Below are 16455 nucleotides of genomic sequence, written 5' to 3' on the forward strand. Positions count from 1 at the left end.
GGTAGGAGCGAGGCGGGGCTGGGCCGGGCCTCACCCCCGGTCTCCTCCCTGCTCCCCCCTCCCCCCCCTCCCCGGTCCCCCCCCCCCCCGCCCGGGGGAAGGTGGGCAGGTCGCGCGAGGTCCGCCGGTGGCCGCGCGCAGGAGGCGGCGGGGGGCTCGCGCGGCTCGTGGGGGCGGGTGGAGGCGGCGGTGATGCGGAGCTGAGCCGAGCCCCGCCCCGCCCTCGGCCCTCCCAACCCCCGCCCTCCCGGCGCCTCGGCTCCCCCTCCCCCGCCACAGCCCGGGAGCCGCGCAGCCGGGGCCCGGCGGGGGAGCTCCGAGCTCCATGGGCAACACCGTCACCTGCTGCGTATCCCCGGACGCCAGCCCCAAGCTCGGCCGGGCCCGCGGCGGCGGCGGGGCAGCGCCTGGGCCCGAGCGCTGGGCGGACGTGTACCAGGCTGCGGCGGCGGCGGCGGCGGGCGGCAGCGGCGGCGGCGGCGGCGGCTCGGGATCGGCGGAGGCCGAGTCCGGCGACTCGGATCCCGGCGGCGGAGGCCCCCACCTCCAGCACATCAGCGACCGGGAGTTCCCGGATGGTGAGCGGTGGGGCCCGGCGGGCGGGCGGGCAGCGCCGGGCGCTGCATCCCTGCCCCGCCGGCGGCTGTCCCCGTGGTGCCCCCGGGGAGCGACAGTTCCCGGCCCGGGACGCGCCCCTTTTGTCCCGGTGGCGGGGGGGAACGAGCGGTCCGGTGAGCCCCCCGCGGGGGAGCGGCCCTGCCGCCGACCGGCCCGCGCCGCGCCCCAAGCAAAGTTCCCCGCGGCTGTCACCGCGCTGACAGCGCCGGGGTTTCCTGCGGGCGCGCCGCCGAGTGCCGCCGACGGTGCGTAAACCGGCTCCGCGTCCGGGACCTCTGCCCGAAGTGAGCGGCGCGGCCGCTGAACGAGTAACCTGGCGGAGGAGCGGACGGTTCCCCCTGCCCGGTGCTGCACTGCCGGGTCCTTGGCTGCCCCGCTGGTCGCACCCCGCCCGCGGGGAACCCGAAAGAGCCATAGCAGAGCCCCTTGTGCTCCCGTCTGAGGTGGAAGTCTGGCTGCTTGTTACTCCTTAACTATGCAGCCGTGACTCAGTCGTAACGCTCAGGCAGTTAGCAAAAGCTGCTGCATTTTCAGCCTCTGTTGAACAGGAGGAAGGAAGAGGGTGTGTGGGGAGTAAGGGAATTAAGAATTACAGAGATTGTGTTCGTATGACATCATTGTGGCTGGACGTGGGTAATTTGTAATCTAGCTATGCGGAGTGCTCAGTTACAGCTGTGGACTCATTACACCGACATTCCTTGTGGTGCAGCTCTCGGTCTTCCCAGTTTGTTTTCCTTGAGCTCATGGGAAAGTCCGTGTTCAGATTCCTTCCAGTTCTACCTGGAGCAGTGGTGTCACACGCACTTGCTGTGTAACGCGTCTCCTTTTGAGACATGCCTCTGAAGAGCTGGCAGGGTTGTGCTGCAGTGATAGTTACAGGGACAGCATGTAACAGGTTTGTGGTGCTCCCGTCTGTCTCTGTATGCGCACATGATACCATAAGCGCACAGCACAGTGTAATAGCATATGATATTCAAAACTCGGTTTAATTAACAAGCTTCTTGCTGTTCGTTTTCATAATTATAACCACACCTATATGAAATGTATTCAGTTGAAAAAAAGGTAGCCTGTCTGACATCTTTAATGTACAAGGTATACAGTGAGAATTCATGGACCCTCCATACTCATCTTGAACTTAGGAAAAAGATTTTTCTTATCAGGGAGAGAAACTGGCTGCCAAAGAATGAGGAACCTTTCAGAAATGGAGTTATTAAACTTGCGAGGATCTGCACAGCACCATATGGTGCAGCTGTTACAGAAACGAGACGGAACGCTCAGCCCCTTGGATCTGCTTTGAGACAGCTGTGCAGTACAGCAGTAGGAGAAATTGTATTTGCCGTCTAGGAGAAACAAAACTGTATTTTTGTGAGATGTTGCAGAAACCTCTCAGCTTTCCCATGCTTTTTAAGGGAGGAGGAGCTGAGCTCCAAAAATTCTGGTAACTCAAGCAAAAATGCCCAAGTTAAATACATCTGCTCAGGAATAAGGGTTGTATTTGTTTGAATCTGAGTAACCAGGCTTAACTGTGAGTTCATCCAGATTTCAGGACTGGCCTTGAAATAGGGAAGTATTTCATACTTTGAATTTGCAGACGTGGATAATGGTGCATAGTCCAAGAGTAAGATAGTAGCTGTCTGTCACAGGTTTTACTTTTGTGGCTATGGAAACTTTAGTCTTGAGGCAGGAGGTAATCCTAAAATTAGAACTGCGTAAGTAGTACGTGTTTTAGATGATGTTAAAGATCAGTTTTACAGTGGTACGTGGTCCACTGCTGCATGGCTCAGAAGGAGATCTGCTACAGATGATTGATGCTATTTGTCTACAGTTTTCCAATTGATATGACTGTTCAGGGCTGCAGAAAGTATCCAAGCTTGGTATCTTTATGGAAATCCAATTCCATGTGGTTAATATGAGGAGTAAAGCTTCTTGTGTTCATTTTTGAATGTTACAAAGCTCTACTTCGGTAGGATGGAAGCAGTTAACTTCAAAACGTAAAAAGCGTAATTTGCAAAGCCTGAAATCAAATGTTATGAAACAGACACTGTGATGACTTTTTAGGTGATACTGCTATCTGTTTAATTTAAAACCTTCTGTGAAAATAATAAAGCTGTAAATGCAGTGCTTGCATATACCAGATAGCTAAACTTATCCCTCTTAACTCTGGGATGTAAAAGCTGTCAGCATAGCCAAACTGTGCAAGCTGTCTGCATTAGTGTTAAGTAGTCCAGCAGTTTCATTTGATTACTTCTGTAACTTACTAGTGTATAATATCATAGGTTAGCTAAGATGCCAATCTTGTCCATAATGTAAGGCTGGGAACCTACTTACAGGCCTTTTCTTGAGTGCTTTGGCAGGGGGAAAAGAGAGAAAGCTACAGGGAAAAAAAGTCAAAATCATCTTGGCTATTTTTGTTCAATGCTGCTCGCTCAGTTCTGGGAGTTTCTAAGAACACAGCTAAATATATCAGAAAGCTAGCATCCAAATGTGATGGAGATGCTTCATTCCTTAAGTTTTTATCTTTGTTTGTTGTTCTTAAGTCAGTCTTAATGCTCTTGCACTTGTTTTGCTAAAATTGAGTGTTTTGGTTGAGTCAGGAATGCAGAAGTTACCAACTTAGCCTTGGACTTTTTGTTTTGTAATGTTTTGTCTTGCTTTTTCTTGGCAAGCGGAATGTAGTCCTTGCAGGTCTACGCTCTTAAATGAGGATTATGCTGCAGCTTCTCCAGCACACTACTTAACAGGCACTGCTTTCCAGTCAGCACCACTTATATTGTCTGTATCAGATCAGAATTAAACAAGAAAAATCTCACCATCTTAAAATGGGGAGGTTATGAAGTGGTATTTATGTATGACAAAAAAAGGAGTGGTAAGTGGAATGGAGATAAAACACACTGTGAAAGTGTAATGTTTCAACACAAGTTAATTCAAATGGGAAGGGATTGCCAGATCCACTGCTAAGACAGAATTTAAAGGATGACTTTGTATTTTATGGTTCTCAAGATCCTGAGCCGTAACCTGTTCAATGCATGCTTTTCCAGAATGAGGAATAAGCCTGTATTTGTGGTATGATGTGCTAAGCCAAGTTGTATTATGTAAACTGGAATAAATATAACTTTGAAAATTATAGTTTTTCCCCACGTAGGTTCATGCGTAGTGCTAATGTTAAAAGCTGAAATGAACTTGAACTGATGGTTGACTGTTCAGCTGTGCAGTACCTGTTCCTTCTTCCAGTGGGCAAGCAACAGTCCGTAGCAGTTTGAACTGACCAAAAGGCTTTCCTGTCTAGTTTTAGAAATGGCAGCTCTTTGATCTTAACGTGCTATTTGGGGTGTGCTGGTTGCTGGAGTGGCTTCTTTTTTGTTGTTTTGGTGTTTCCCCCTGAAATGTGTGTCTGCTAATCTTTATTTGGCCTTGTTTTTTTTTCATGCGATACTCTGTTCATGGTTGTTTGGGGGAGAGCTTCTTTTGGCTGACACTTTCTTGTCTGTCCCCATGTTTAAACATAGATTTAACTTTTCATAAATGCTTTGATCCTTGGATAAAACTAGAACATGGCCTTGCTTGGCAGACTTTTCTCGCTTGTACTTGAAAACATCCCTCCACCACTGCTGTTTACTGAGTTCACAATTTTAAGCAGGGCTTTGCCTGATTTACATGAACCAAGGGGAAGATTGTTGGCTTACTGAACTGGTGGGACAAAATGAATTTGTACCTTCACCTGGAAAACTAGAGGGTGGGCAGGGGGTTGGAGAACAAGGGAAAAGGCAACCAGGAATAAGAGGGAATGACAAACGGGGTGCTGAGTGGGATGTGGTCATCACAGAGGTTAGATGGGAAAACAAGTGGAAGGAGGCTTTGAAGAGGAAGGTTAACAGAGACTGAGGTAAGTGAGGTTTACCTGAACAGGCTCAGACTAGTGCCTAGAATAACTTCAAGAAGCTTTTTGCACCTTCTTTTCTTTTTCCAGTCCCCTCTCTAGAGGCTGTGCCATGCTGAAAGGGCAAGCTTCAAGTTGCCTGTGTACTGCAGTTATTAAGTAGTGTTGAACATGCTTTGATGAAACCTGTGGAACTAAGGAAACTGAATTAATTTCCATCCTGAGTTTTTTTTATTAAACTGTTTCCATGTAATTAACCTCTAGCATCCTTTCTTTGTCAGGCTTTCTTTAGGACACTTTCTCTTTTCCCTCCAACCAGTCAGGGTAGCTGTAAAGCAACAGCAGCTTTGTGGCTCAGGGTATCTGTTGTCTCAAGTGTGATCAGTGTGGTGAGGTCATACTGAAAAGCTGACTAACAGGGGAATGAGCCAACAAAACACAAAAACCTGCTCCTCCCAAATTCACATCACACATTAAAGTGAGGTTTCTGACAATGTTTCTTCCACATATGTAGGAAGAAGTGACTCTGGGAGGCAGGAGGAAAATTCAACTTAACATTAGGAATCCATATGCTGGATCTGTAGATCCTTGCCAACAAGCTCATGTTGAGATTTTTAAATCTGTTTGTTTTTTCTTCATTACGGCTGAAGTTTGAATGTGCACTTTTATTTCACTCACCAGAAAATAGTGTTTTCAGGAGAAAACTCTGGATGTTTCGACTTGAAGGGACAGACGAGGATGCAGCTTGCTTTAAAAGCTCGGTGCTATTTGTTTAAATGTGTAGTAAAGCCAGATGGATAAAATTGAAGATCATACTTGCAGGGCATGTAAATATCAGGTTTACCTCAACAGCTTATGCAAAAATCCCACTGTCAAGCAGGTAGTGTTCTGCAGCGTTTGATGAACTGTGTGTGTTTAGCACAGCTTTGCTTGTGTGTGGAGTTCTGTAAGGTTCTCAAGTAATTGGAGTAGTCAAGCATGGTTGCTGGGGTTTATTCCAGTGAGAAAAGTAACACTGGCTTGTTATCAAACATGTCAGCCAGACTCGGATAATAAACTGCTGAATGTCAGCTTCTTTCAAAGACCAAAAAAAGCTTTTCTGTAAAACTGTTGGACATGTTTTGTTATGCAGATAGTTGTTTTTCTTTTCTAGAACAAGCTGCAGGTAAGCTGGGATTCCACAAAGCCACTGTGAAGAGCGACTGAGCTTGTGCCTAAGTGGGCACAAAACTTGATGGCACTGTTACTTTCCTAAAAGCCGAAACTTCATTTGAATTTTGCATTAACATGAGCAATTCGAAGGGGAGAAAAAACACATTCCAGTCCCACCAGGTGGCATATAACACTTAGCACACAGTACAGTGCATCTTGTTCTGGTTACCTGCAGACACGAGGTGCAAAGAGCGTGTGAGGAGTTGTTACGGGAATAACTTGCAGTTATCAGCATGAATCTAGGATTATAAAACTTGTTTGATCTTTCATGTGTACAGTTAGAAACTTCTGGTTTGGCATATCAATTAAAAAATTAGAGCAGTGGTGTTCTACTTTTAGCTTCTAATGGTAGTGAATTGTGTTGCGTGTTAAGATCTGTATGGGGAATAAAAAGCAGACAGCATGTAACTGATTCTTTCTCCTTGTCTTTTTGAATGGGCCTACATTAAATGCAGTACAGAAACACATCTCTAGCAAAATATCAGTAACTCCTAAGATCTACCTTGTGAACTACTGTTTTCCTTCTAGTTCCGAGATGAAATCCCAGGAGCATCTGGTTTTCCTCCCTTTTAACTGGTTCTGCTTTCACTGTGAAATTTGGGGCACTCCTGACGTCCTGCTGTTCTGCCTGGCTAAAATGTGTAGAAGTGGTTAAAACCCTGGTGGGTACATCGTGAAACACATGTAAGCCTACCCAACTTCCTTCAGACCCAGGGAAACTAGGTATTCTGTATGGTGGAACAGATTTCTCTACCATGTTTCCCCAACAGGGGCTGTGAATTGAGGGATTTGCACCATGATAGTGGTGTGGACCCTCCTCCGCTTTAAGAAATGCAGGATCCTCTATTGATTTTTTTAAACCACATAACTTAACTGAAACCCTGGCTAGCCCACAGTATTTAATAGATGGTCTGCACTTTTGTTTTCTAAATTTTTCTGATTTTAAGAGTGAATTTGAAATGTTTATTATGTCAGCTTCCAACTAAGGACAAGTGGTGTAAAAGGACAAGTAAGTCCTTCTTAATTAAGAAAGCTTGTTGTATTGTATACTGAAGTAAGTTCTGCAGCCTTCTAAAACATCACAGTGCACATAGATACATGCTGGGTATTGATAATGGTACTGCTGTTATCACAGCAGTTCCATAAAGTACAGCTGTCAGATTTTAAATGGCTTAAGAAAATTCTTCTGTGAATTGTGTGAAGTCAGGATCTTTAAAAGTGATCATTTAACAATGAGGGAGGTCAAACACTGGCAGAGGTTGCCCAGGGAGGTTGTGAAGTCTCTGTCTGTGGAGATGTCCAAAACCTGACTGACACAGTTCTGGACAGACCCCGCTGGAGCAGGGGGCTGGACTTAGGTGATCTCAAGAGGTCTCTTCAAGGCTCAACAATTCTGCCTTTCTGTGAACAAAGGCCAACTGTGCGGGTTGGTTTTCGTTGTTTTCTTTTTAAATAGAGTAGATTTCCTCCAGGGAGTTAGGGAGGAGTGTTTTTAAGGGACCTGTGCACATGCAAGTGTTGGCTGAGATTGTTTTCACCAAGGTTTTCCCTTAAAATAGAGTTCCTTTCTGAGAACCAGTTGTGTTTGAAAGCACTTTGTTATGCAACAGATCCAAGTCCTTTACGTATTCAGATTTGCTTGTATTAGTTATGAAAACAGAGCAAGTTTTGTATCTTTTGAGTCTGTCCCATTCTGGAAGAGAGATGTGTTTTGTTGAAGATGAATAATCGGGAGATCAGAGTGCTTTCATTCTGTCCAAATCTGGGGAAGGAGCCACCAGTGGAACATTTAAAGAACAGACTAACCTGTGTGTAGCTGAGGACATAACAGGAGAAGGCAAATGGAAAACAACCTCTGTGTGCTGGGCTCTGTGGTGAGTTCGAGGTGGCTGGTGAGGAGTAAACACAGAATTCAGAAACCAGAACTGTAACTTTTGGGAATGTTTAGGGGGGTAGAAATAGAATAACAATTTAAAGGACAAATAATTTTATAAGAAGGTAGGAATAACAGACTTTCTGAAATGTGTTGGCAAATTTGTTCGTCTCGTTTCATAATCTTTATTGGGAGTGTTAAGTAACTCACATCTTTCACACTGTAAGGTAATGAAATATGACAGAAGCTCAGACATTAATGAAAGCTAGTATCCCACTGAGCAAGGGAACTCTGTTTACAGGAAGAGATAATATTATGATTTAATGCTTTAAATATATGCTGTATCAAAACGTTACTGCTGGCTGGTAAAGCAGAGGATGGAGCTAAACCTATTAAAGAAGTGCAGTATTTTAGTGTTCTAAAGTAGTGAAATCGTCAAAGGGCTGCTACTTAATAACAGTGACGTCTTTGACTGTCAGCTTTATTAACGAGACAATATATGTAGCACGATGCAGTGTGTAAAATGTGTTCTTAATAGTTAGAAATCACCCGTGGAGGTGTGTAAAACAGTAGGTAAGTAGCTAGCTTTATGAATTCCTAAAAGCCACACGTGTCTGACATTGCATAGATGAGTAAAAGTAGAGCCTTGATGCAGATCTTGTGTTGAGGAAAGGACATAAGATCTTGAGCTGGGGGCAGAGATTTGCTTTTCAAAGTAATACGGTCCGTCCCGTGGGGAACTGTGTGCTCTCATCAGCACATGGAGAGCACAGCAGCAGCAGAGGTAGCTGAGATTGTCTGAAGGGCAAGCAAGCTGCAAGGCATTCTTGAGAATCAGTGTTGAGAGAGGGAAGTAACGTCAGGCATCTCTGCTCCGGCTGGAGACAGGGTTGATCACACAAGCTTGGTAGTACCACGGCACTGAGAGATGCAGGGAAATAAGAGGGAAGGCTGGTGTTAATACACACCTCCCAGAGCGAGCAGGAGGGCCATTGTAGCACTGCAGCACTACTGTGCTGCTCCCATAGACTTAATTTCTGGTGGGAATCTTTCTCACCTCTTTATCACTGAGTCTCTGATAGAGAATGTGTTTTGACTTCTTTTGAGTTGATAGGCCCTGGAAAGAAAATGTTTTGGTCTTGGTTTTTTTTTGCTTTTTGTATCATCCTGTTGCTTCTGTCATTCCTGATTCTTCATGTTTTAATTCCAGTTATTTCTGTTCATCCTGGGGCATACCATGCTGCTTTCTTTCTCTGATGACTTTATGTGTTGCTTGAGCTTTCTGTCCTGTATCTTCTGACATAGCTCCTAATCAAGGCTTACCATTATTTTCAGGGCCAGATATCTTGGGTTGGGCTTGTAAATGCTACAACAGTGAAGTATTAGGAGTTATGCTTGGTTGTGAGTCAGATTGTTTGCAGACAGATTTATCTCTTCCTCTGGGTTTTATTTTGCCAAGTTTCCCATTACATTTTGCCTCTTCTCGTGTTCTTACCAGCCTCTTGCTTTATGCTTCCTTCATCATCTGTGTTGCTGTTGCTTTTTGGTATTCCATGGGCAGCACTGACAGTTTAGGAAGAGCAAATCATACAACTGATTTCTCCACCACTTGGAAAAAAGCATTGTCCAGTGAGAAGAGGGCAGAAAGGATGGTTAAAATTCTCTGGCTGCTTAGAAGGTGAAAGCTACAGGGAGGTGCTCTGCTAAATGCATCTTTCCTTTCTTCAGTCACTTGCAAGACGTACAGTTGGTCTTGATCACTTGTGGGATTTTGTACTGGGGGCTGTGCAGTGTCTTGGAGGAACACGAAGTCCTGTGTTAAGAGTTACTGAATTCCGTAGTTCTTTTTCCTCTGTTCTCCTGTGCCTCTTCCTTCCTAATCTTCCTTGCTGCCTTCCCCTGAATATCACACAAGTCTCATACAATCCTACTTGCTCTTCCCTGTCATTCCATAGTGAGTCCCATAGCTCTGTAGGCATTAGTACCCACTGGTGGGAAAGGTGATCTGGGCTGTGTGGACCCTCATTGGAGGCTTACAAAACTCAACTGGGTAAAGCCTTGAGCAACCTAGTTCTACTTAGTAGCTGACCTTGTTTTCAGCAAGAGGTTGAACTGGAGACCACCTGAGGTCCTTTCTAACCTAACATCCAGTTATTCTCAAAGTAGCTGCTGAACTATAAATAAATTCTGAATTGTTTGCCCTGTTTGCATATAAATGTGCTAATAATCATCTGTATTTGAAATCTGCATATTGCAGTCCTGTTCTGCCTGCTGATGGTACTTAAGTTATTTGGTAGACGAGCAAAATACTTCAGTTTCTGAATCACTCCTTTCTCAAACCTAGAAAGTTGATTAATGTTTGCCATTATTAGTGATTGCCTGGTCTGTGCCTAAGTTCATTGGGGTTTCTTTATTTGTTTTAAATAGAGTGTTCGCATTAGGAACTAGAGTTGGTCTCTCTATTGTGTCTTGAAAGTGATTTTGTTAAATCGGTGTAAGAAACTTGTCAACATTGTGACAAGTTTGGGACTTGTCAACATTGTGGACAAATGCAACAAACAGTTGCATTATGTTGTTGAGACATTGCAAGCAGTGATTAAATGTGCCGCTGTGACATTCCATTGTGTGCTGGATTTATTTTTTCTCTCCAGAGAATCAAATGTGTATTAGTGGTACTTCAGGTATCAGCTGTGAGGCAGATTCTGTTCTTGGGCTTCTAAACCAGGACTTCTTACATTCTAACTATGCGATTAAATTCAAGAATCGGTTCACTTTGCGCAATGAATGAGCACATTATGGTGAAAATAGGAATACTGGTTTTGTAAGTTAGCTTCTAAAAACTGCTTTAGGTGGTCTGCTTTTAGAGGAAATTCCTGGTTGAACAATATTTGTGTTCCTGAATAGACATTGGCTCCCTTACTTACACAGTAGAGATTCAAAATCACACTGGTCTGCATTCTGGACCAGTGTCAGAGCAATACTGCTACACTGAGATCAGTGATGTTGTAAGTACTTGGAAAACATAGAGGTCTGGATACCAGTGTTTTGCTCTGGTGGGAATCTGGAATGAGAAGTCTTGGGGACACATGTACTTCTGCATTTACATTCACCTGCTGATGCACAAGGGCTGTGGCTGTGCTGTGTGTTAGGTGCAGTACCACAAAACTCGCATGGTTAAGACTTCCAGCACCAAGAGTTTGTGCATGCTGTGGCTACTATTTAACTGCTTCTGTTGGTTGAGTGCATAAAAACCTCTTTAAGATTTTTTTTTTTTTAATTATGAAAAGTTGATGGTGAATCTGAGATGATTTTTGAGGGTTTGGCAACAGCACTGGCATACCAGTGACCTTGAAACACTAACGTGCGAGTTTGTGAGCTTGCATGCTTTTATGGCCAGCATGGCATAAGTAGCACACAGGAAGATGAGAATGACAAATCATAGAATGGTTAGGGTTGGGAAGGACCTTAAGCTCATCTAGTTCATCATAAATGGATGTGAATTTGCCCTTTCCAGGATGCACAGTATCACAGTACTTGATTATTATGTTGATGTGTTCACATGAGTCAGTGTGTCTGTAGCATGACTTCCTCAGAACAGCTGTTTCTGCCGTCAAAATGCAGCTCAAAATTTCATCATGATGTTTACAGTTTCATCAACAAACTTCAGTGATCACTCCCATCTCAATCTAAGGGAGTAACATATCCTCGTCTAATGTCATCACTGGTTCATTGTGGCAAAGGATTAAAGCAATCATTTTGTTCTTCAGAGCGTTATATTAGCTGTACAGGGTTTTATGTGAAATTCCAGAAGAACAGAATAGCGCAAGATCCATGTTTTGATATTTATCAGTGCTGTAAAAGTTACTTATTAGGTTCTTTTATAAGACCACAGAGATTGTTTGTGTCCATGTGGGGTACTTACAGCACAGAGTGAAAGATCAGCAGTGTCTTCTTTTTCCCTCCCCCTGAAATTATGCTCTTGATAAAGTTCTCACTTTCTGCCCTCTACTGAGCACAGGCTCCACACTCAATCACCCTAACATAGAGGGGTGCATACTGACTTTTGAAGATATATGTTGTTTTCTGCAGTCTTTCTTTACAGATTTTGTTATGATGGAAACCATGGGATGCTTCACAGCCTCATGGCAGTAGGACTAAGTCCACAGGGTTTTTTATTCAGAGAGGGAAATGTCAGATTTTTATTTATCGTGACAAAAGTAAGGTTTCTCTTTAGAGAGACAGTCCATTCTGAGTATTTCTGATCTTGTCTCCATCACTGTGCTTGAGTGTTTTAAGGCTGGGTGGGAAACGTTGCCGTAATCATCTTCTGTTAAAGGTCTCTCTGTTCTTTTGTCCTTTCTGTTTCAGATTTAGCCTTGGAATCTAATCCATCTGATCATCCCAGAGCAAGCACAATTTTCCTGAGCAAGTCTCAAACAGATGGTAAGCTTTTTCCAATTTAAAAAAAGGCAGGAGAAAACCTGGAAAAATAACTGTTTATTTTAATTATACAGCTCCAACACTTACATTACTTCAGTTCTTTCAAGGCATAGGGATTAATAATTTGTGTGTTTACACAGCAATATGTTTGTAGGCTGCTTTACTCAACACTCACAATCACTTGTTCTTCTGAACACTCAAATTCTGGATCCTAGCAGTCTGAAGGAGCAAGGCTTTCTTCACCAGTGTAATTCAATCTTCAAGCTTTAAATTAAATATATATATATACACACATATATAAAAAAATCAAGGACGGTTTTCTGTAAGGAATAATAATCCTAAGCCATCAGTCTGTATCAGTTGCTTTTGACTATGTTGTTTTAAACCATTTGAACAGTTCCAGTTAACATAATTATTCTTGAATCTTGGTTTTAATGACATGGATGTGTTGGGATTTTCAGTTACTTTGTAGCTCCCTTGTTTACTTGATAAAAGTAAGTGTTGAACGGTTGCTGTAGCTTGCATGTTCCCAAGTGCTGTCGAAAAGTGGAGGCATTTCCGTATTGCACAAGTAAAAAAGAGTTGTGACAATAGTAAATTTTGAAGTTGCAGTTGAAAAGGAGTTTAAGATTATTATTTAAAATGCTTCTGGTCCTCTTACAGTTGGTTCTTGGAGAAGTTTTTTCTAAGCTGTTTTTCTAAGACAGTGCTGCATTTGAGATTGGGCGTGTTGTGGAAAGCCGCAGAGCATCTTCCACCTTGGCATAGCTTTGCCCCAGAAAAATAGAATCATTTTGACAGGTCTGTCAGTTGCAGTCCTGCTCTTCAGTCTTATGGCAAGTAGTAAAATTGTCAGTGGTATAACGTTCACAATGCTCAGATAATCTGTGAGAACTGGAAATAAGCACTAGCACGATTCTCCAGAAAGAGGTGATATCAAAGAAATTTTAGGCCTCTTTCCTTGAGGCCTCTAAGGTCCATCTTCAAACAGAGAATCTGATGTGCACATTTCAAGCACCTCCTAGATAAGTGCTGTTTAAGTTGCAGTTAGCAAGTTGACATGGTTGTTGAGTTTGTAGTGCAGCTTTACAGTGCAGCCCGATAGCCTCACTGCAAGTAACATTCAGACTACATGAATATCCTTCTTGGGGGTAGTATTGCTTTCAAACATGATTCAGATTCTTCAAATATAGTGCATTGGAATGTATGCACTTGTGTTCATGTAGAAAAATGGTCTGCTAGGTGAGATGTTACCTATTAAACTGTTCTCTGAAGCTTGTATTAGTTGGATGAATTGATTTTTAGAGGTTATATTTATGAACAAGTCAGGCAGAAGAATTTATTTTCAAATTTCACTGAATATTCTCTAGTTAACCTTCCATAGAAGTAGTAGAATTAATATAGGTAAGTTCCCTCTCACTGAGGTGTTACCAGGATTATGAGTTTTCATTTATGCAAAAAAGAATAATGTTGGATACTCTGTTCCAATAGTTAATTTTCCTAAGTATGTAAGAGAACATGTCCTGCTAACAGGTGGTAATGATCTGAGATCAAAACTTCAGAGCAGTCACCTGTCCAGGCTGGTCACATTTGTATAGCTTTCTGCATGTGTGCAACTTCCACTTTCCTTTAACAGCACTGTTTTACTTCTACTGTTAGAATCATAGAATAGTTAAGGTTGGAAAGGACCTTAAGATCATCAAGTTCCAACCCCCCTGCCATGGGCAGGGACACCTCACACTAAACCATGTCATCCAAGGCTTCGTCCAACCTGGCCTTGAACACTACCAGAGATGGAGCATTCACAACCTCCCTGGGCAAACCTCCCTGTTACAGCTGGAAGTTACACCTTACAGTCTTTTTGAAAAGCTGACACAGTTTACAATTACCAGATAACATGGTTGTGTTTATATGATGAATAGGCATAGCTTGTGCCAGCATCTTCTGTAGAATGAAATAGGTTTTTTACCCTTTGCTGTGTAATAGGAGGAGTGAGAACACATGTATATAACGCTGGGCACCTCACTTCCTCCTTGTGTCTCTGGCAGATTCAGTGTGTGATGTTTTTACTTCTGATTGATAGGTGTTTGCTGTTGGATGTTGAAGTGTCTATTTGAACTACCTGAAATCATCCAGTTTTTCATGATGCAGAGCATCTCTTCAAACCTGATATTTTTCCCTTAGTGGGATGGGTAGAAGTAGTTCTTAAATGTACACGTAGATAGTTGGAGGTAGCATGTAATTAACTAGCTTGATAAAACTTAGGGTTTTTTCCTCAAACTGCTTTTCCAGACACCTGGAGTCAAATTTGAAACTTCTAGTACTCGTGTACTTAAGAAGACTAGGTTAATAGAATGGCTTTATTGAATGTAAATTGGAACTGTATTTAAAAAACCTTTCAGTTCACATTCTTTCTCCCTCTTTCTAGTGCGAGAGAAGAGGAAGAGTAACCACATCAATCATGTAAGTAAAACAGATTCTTAATGTGCTATATAGATGGTGTTAGCATACTGGGACAGATTCAAGAAACAGATGTGGTATTTCTTCATACATGGTCCTACACATGTTCCAAATTCTCCATAGCAAGATAAAACTGAATTATCTTTGTCTGTAAGAAGTAAACAAACAGGCACAGTATCACAGAGCACAGAATGGATGACATCAAAAGAATAAAACTGCATTTTTTTTGTTGTATCAGTCTTGAGCATTTCATAACAGTAAAAGAGAAATACAAGTCAAACTGCCTACTTAAAGCAAATTAAACTGGATTAATTTCTCACCTAAGGTGACAAGTCTCAAATGACTTGCTGCTTGAGCATCACTGTAGGAGTTACTGTGAGGAATGTATCCAGCATGAAGCGAGGATGATGAACAAACATCACCATCAGCATGATAAACAAAAGATAATCTGTCGGTTTTAAAATCTGAAACATGCTCTAAGCTTTCTCTGCAAATATTAGCTGGTTTTGACACTTCATTTGCAAAAGAAAACCCCCCAAAAAAGAAAACCAACCCACAAAGAAGGTGCAATGTCATTAATAAGTTCATAAGAAATTATTGACTAGTAAAGATAAAAACAGAAGTTAATAACACAAAGCTTAAAAAATGCTGCCTCGCAAAAGTACCTACTGATGAGTTACTGGTAAGATAATATTTCGAGTCTGTTATATTTAGTATGATTATATAGGTGGATCCTATTTTTTATTCCTTTTCTTTCTATTTCAGTTCCTGCTTTAGTCTGCCAGCACCCAGTGAAATGTGATTGTATTGTTTTTGCTGGCAAACTTCAGCTGGAATGGGAAATATTCCCAGGCAGCCATTGCTGGATAAAGGGTGCCAACATTTTCATTTGGAAGACTTTCAAGGTTTTGGGCGAGGGATTTAAAAAGATTCTGGCAAAAACTAACAAATCATGAACTGCTTGATTAAAATCCTCCCTCAATTATGACGTCCTAGCTCTAGTGCAAGGCATTCGCTAAAAGTGCGCAGGGAAGCCTGACTTAGTGTTCTATAGGAAGCTTTCTTACAGTACAAAATTTACAGGATTAGGGTAGATGATGGCACGTACTGCTGGTTCTGAACGGTGAAAGTAAGGGTCGTAGTATTACTTTGTTTCCAGATTGCAGACACTAAACAAGACACAAGTAAAGAAGTTTGGTTGTTTGGGGTTTTTAACTGAAATACAACAAGGCAAAATCCCAAATGCAAAATTACCTTTATATGGAACAATACTGGATAACCAGAAAATGTAAAGGTATAGGATATAAAACAGGGAGATTGATGATAAAGGAGTCACAGGGAAATCTAAAAGTACATCATGGGAGGGAAAACAGACTTGAACTGCAAGAATGGCATGGAGGAGAACTGAGAAAATTGATGGACTTACTTCTTTAGCTGCAGCTATTTTTTCTGAAAACTACTTATCTAAAGCCATCATGTTGTATATTTATTACAAGGGATATTTATAAACCCATCTTGCACAAAGGGTATCCTCAGGAGCTTGATGGCTATAGAGTAGCTTACATAGCAGGAGCAGTCATCTACAAAGACCTCCTATGCCGTAACTATTTGAGCTGTAAAGCCAGTGTTCAGTGTGGTAAACCAAAGCTTACAGAATCCGTGTCCTTGAATGTATTTCTGTTCTCTTTCTTTTTTCCTAAGGTTTCTCCTGGGCAGCTTACAAAAAAGTACAGCTCATGCTCAACAATATTTATAGATGACAGCACCGTCAGTCAACCTAACCTTAGAAGCACAATAAAGTGGTAAGAGCCACTTTGTCATCAAGAAAGGGCTGAGTAACATTGCAAGGTTTATTTGGGATTTTATGGTGGTCTTATCTGTTCTAAAGCCAGTTGCACACTTGAATCAGAGGAGCACAGCACTGGTTATTCAGGTTGGTCACGGAAGGGGTATAGAGGTCTGGTTAATGATGACT

The 16455-nt window shown here is 42.6% G+C and overlaps 1 protein-coding gene across 2 annotated transcripts in view; it reads left to right on the forward strand.

Moving 5' to 3' along the window:
• Positions 1–240: 240 nt before the first annotated feature.
• Positions 241–16455, forward strand: part of CCNYL1 (cyclin Y like 1) — a 32248-nt gene continuing 16033 nt past the window's right edge. The window contains exons 1-4 of one of the 2 annotated variants that reach the window (XM_061455795.1): positions 248–578; positions 11949–12023; positions 14449–14483; positions 16182–16282. In XM_061455795.1, the coding sequence (XP_061311779.1) occupies positions 326–578; positions 11949–12023; positions 14449–14483; positions 16182–16282 (464 nt within the window). In that variant the 5' untranslated portion in view covers positions 248–325. Of the gene's footprint in view, positions 579–11948; positions 12024–14448; positions 14484–16181; positions 16283–16455 lie in introns of both variants that reach the window. The other variant, XM_061455806.1, reaches the window with a different exon arrangement.

This window comes from Pezoporus flaviventris, unplaced genomic scaffold (genome assembly GCF_033815535.1).
Source record: "Pezoporus flaviventris isolate CSIRO_AGI_PZ_B2104156 unplaced genomic scaffold, CSIRO_AGI_Pfla_v1 ptg000001l, whole genome shotgun sequence".
NCBI classification, from domain to species: Eukaryota; Metazoa; Chordata; class Aves; order Psittaciformes; family Psittacidae; genus Pezoporus; species Pezoporus flaviventris.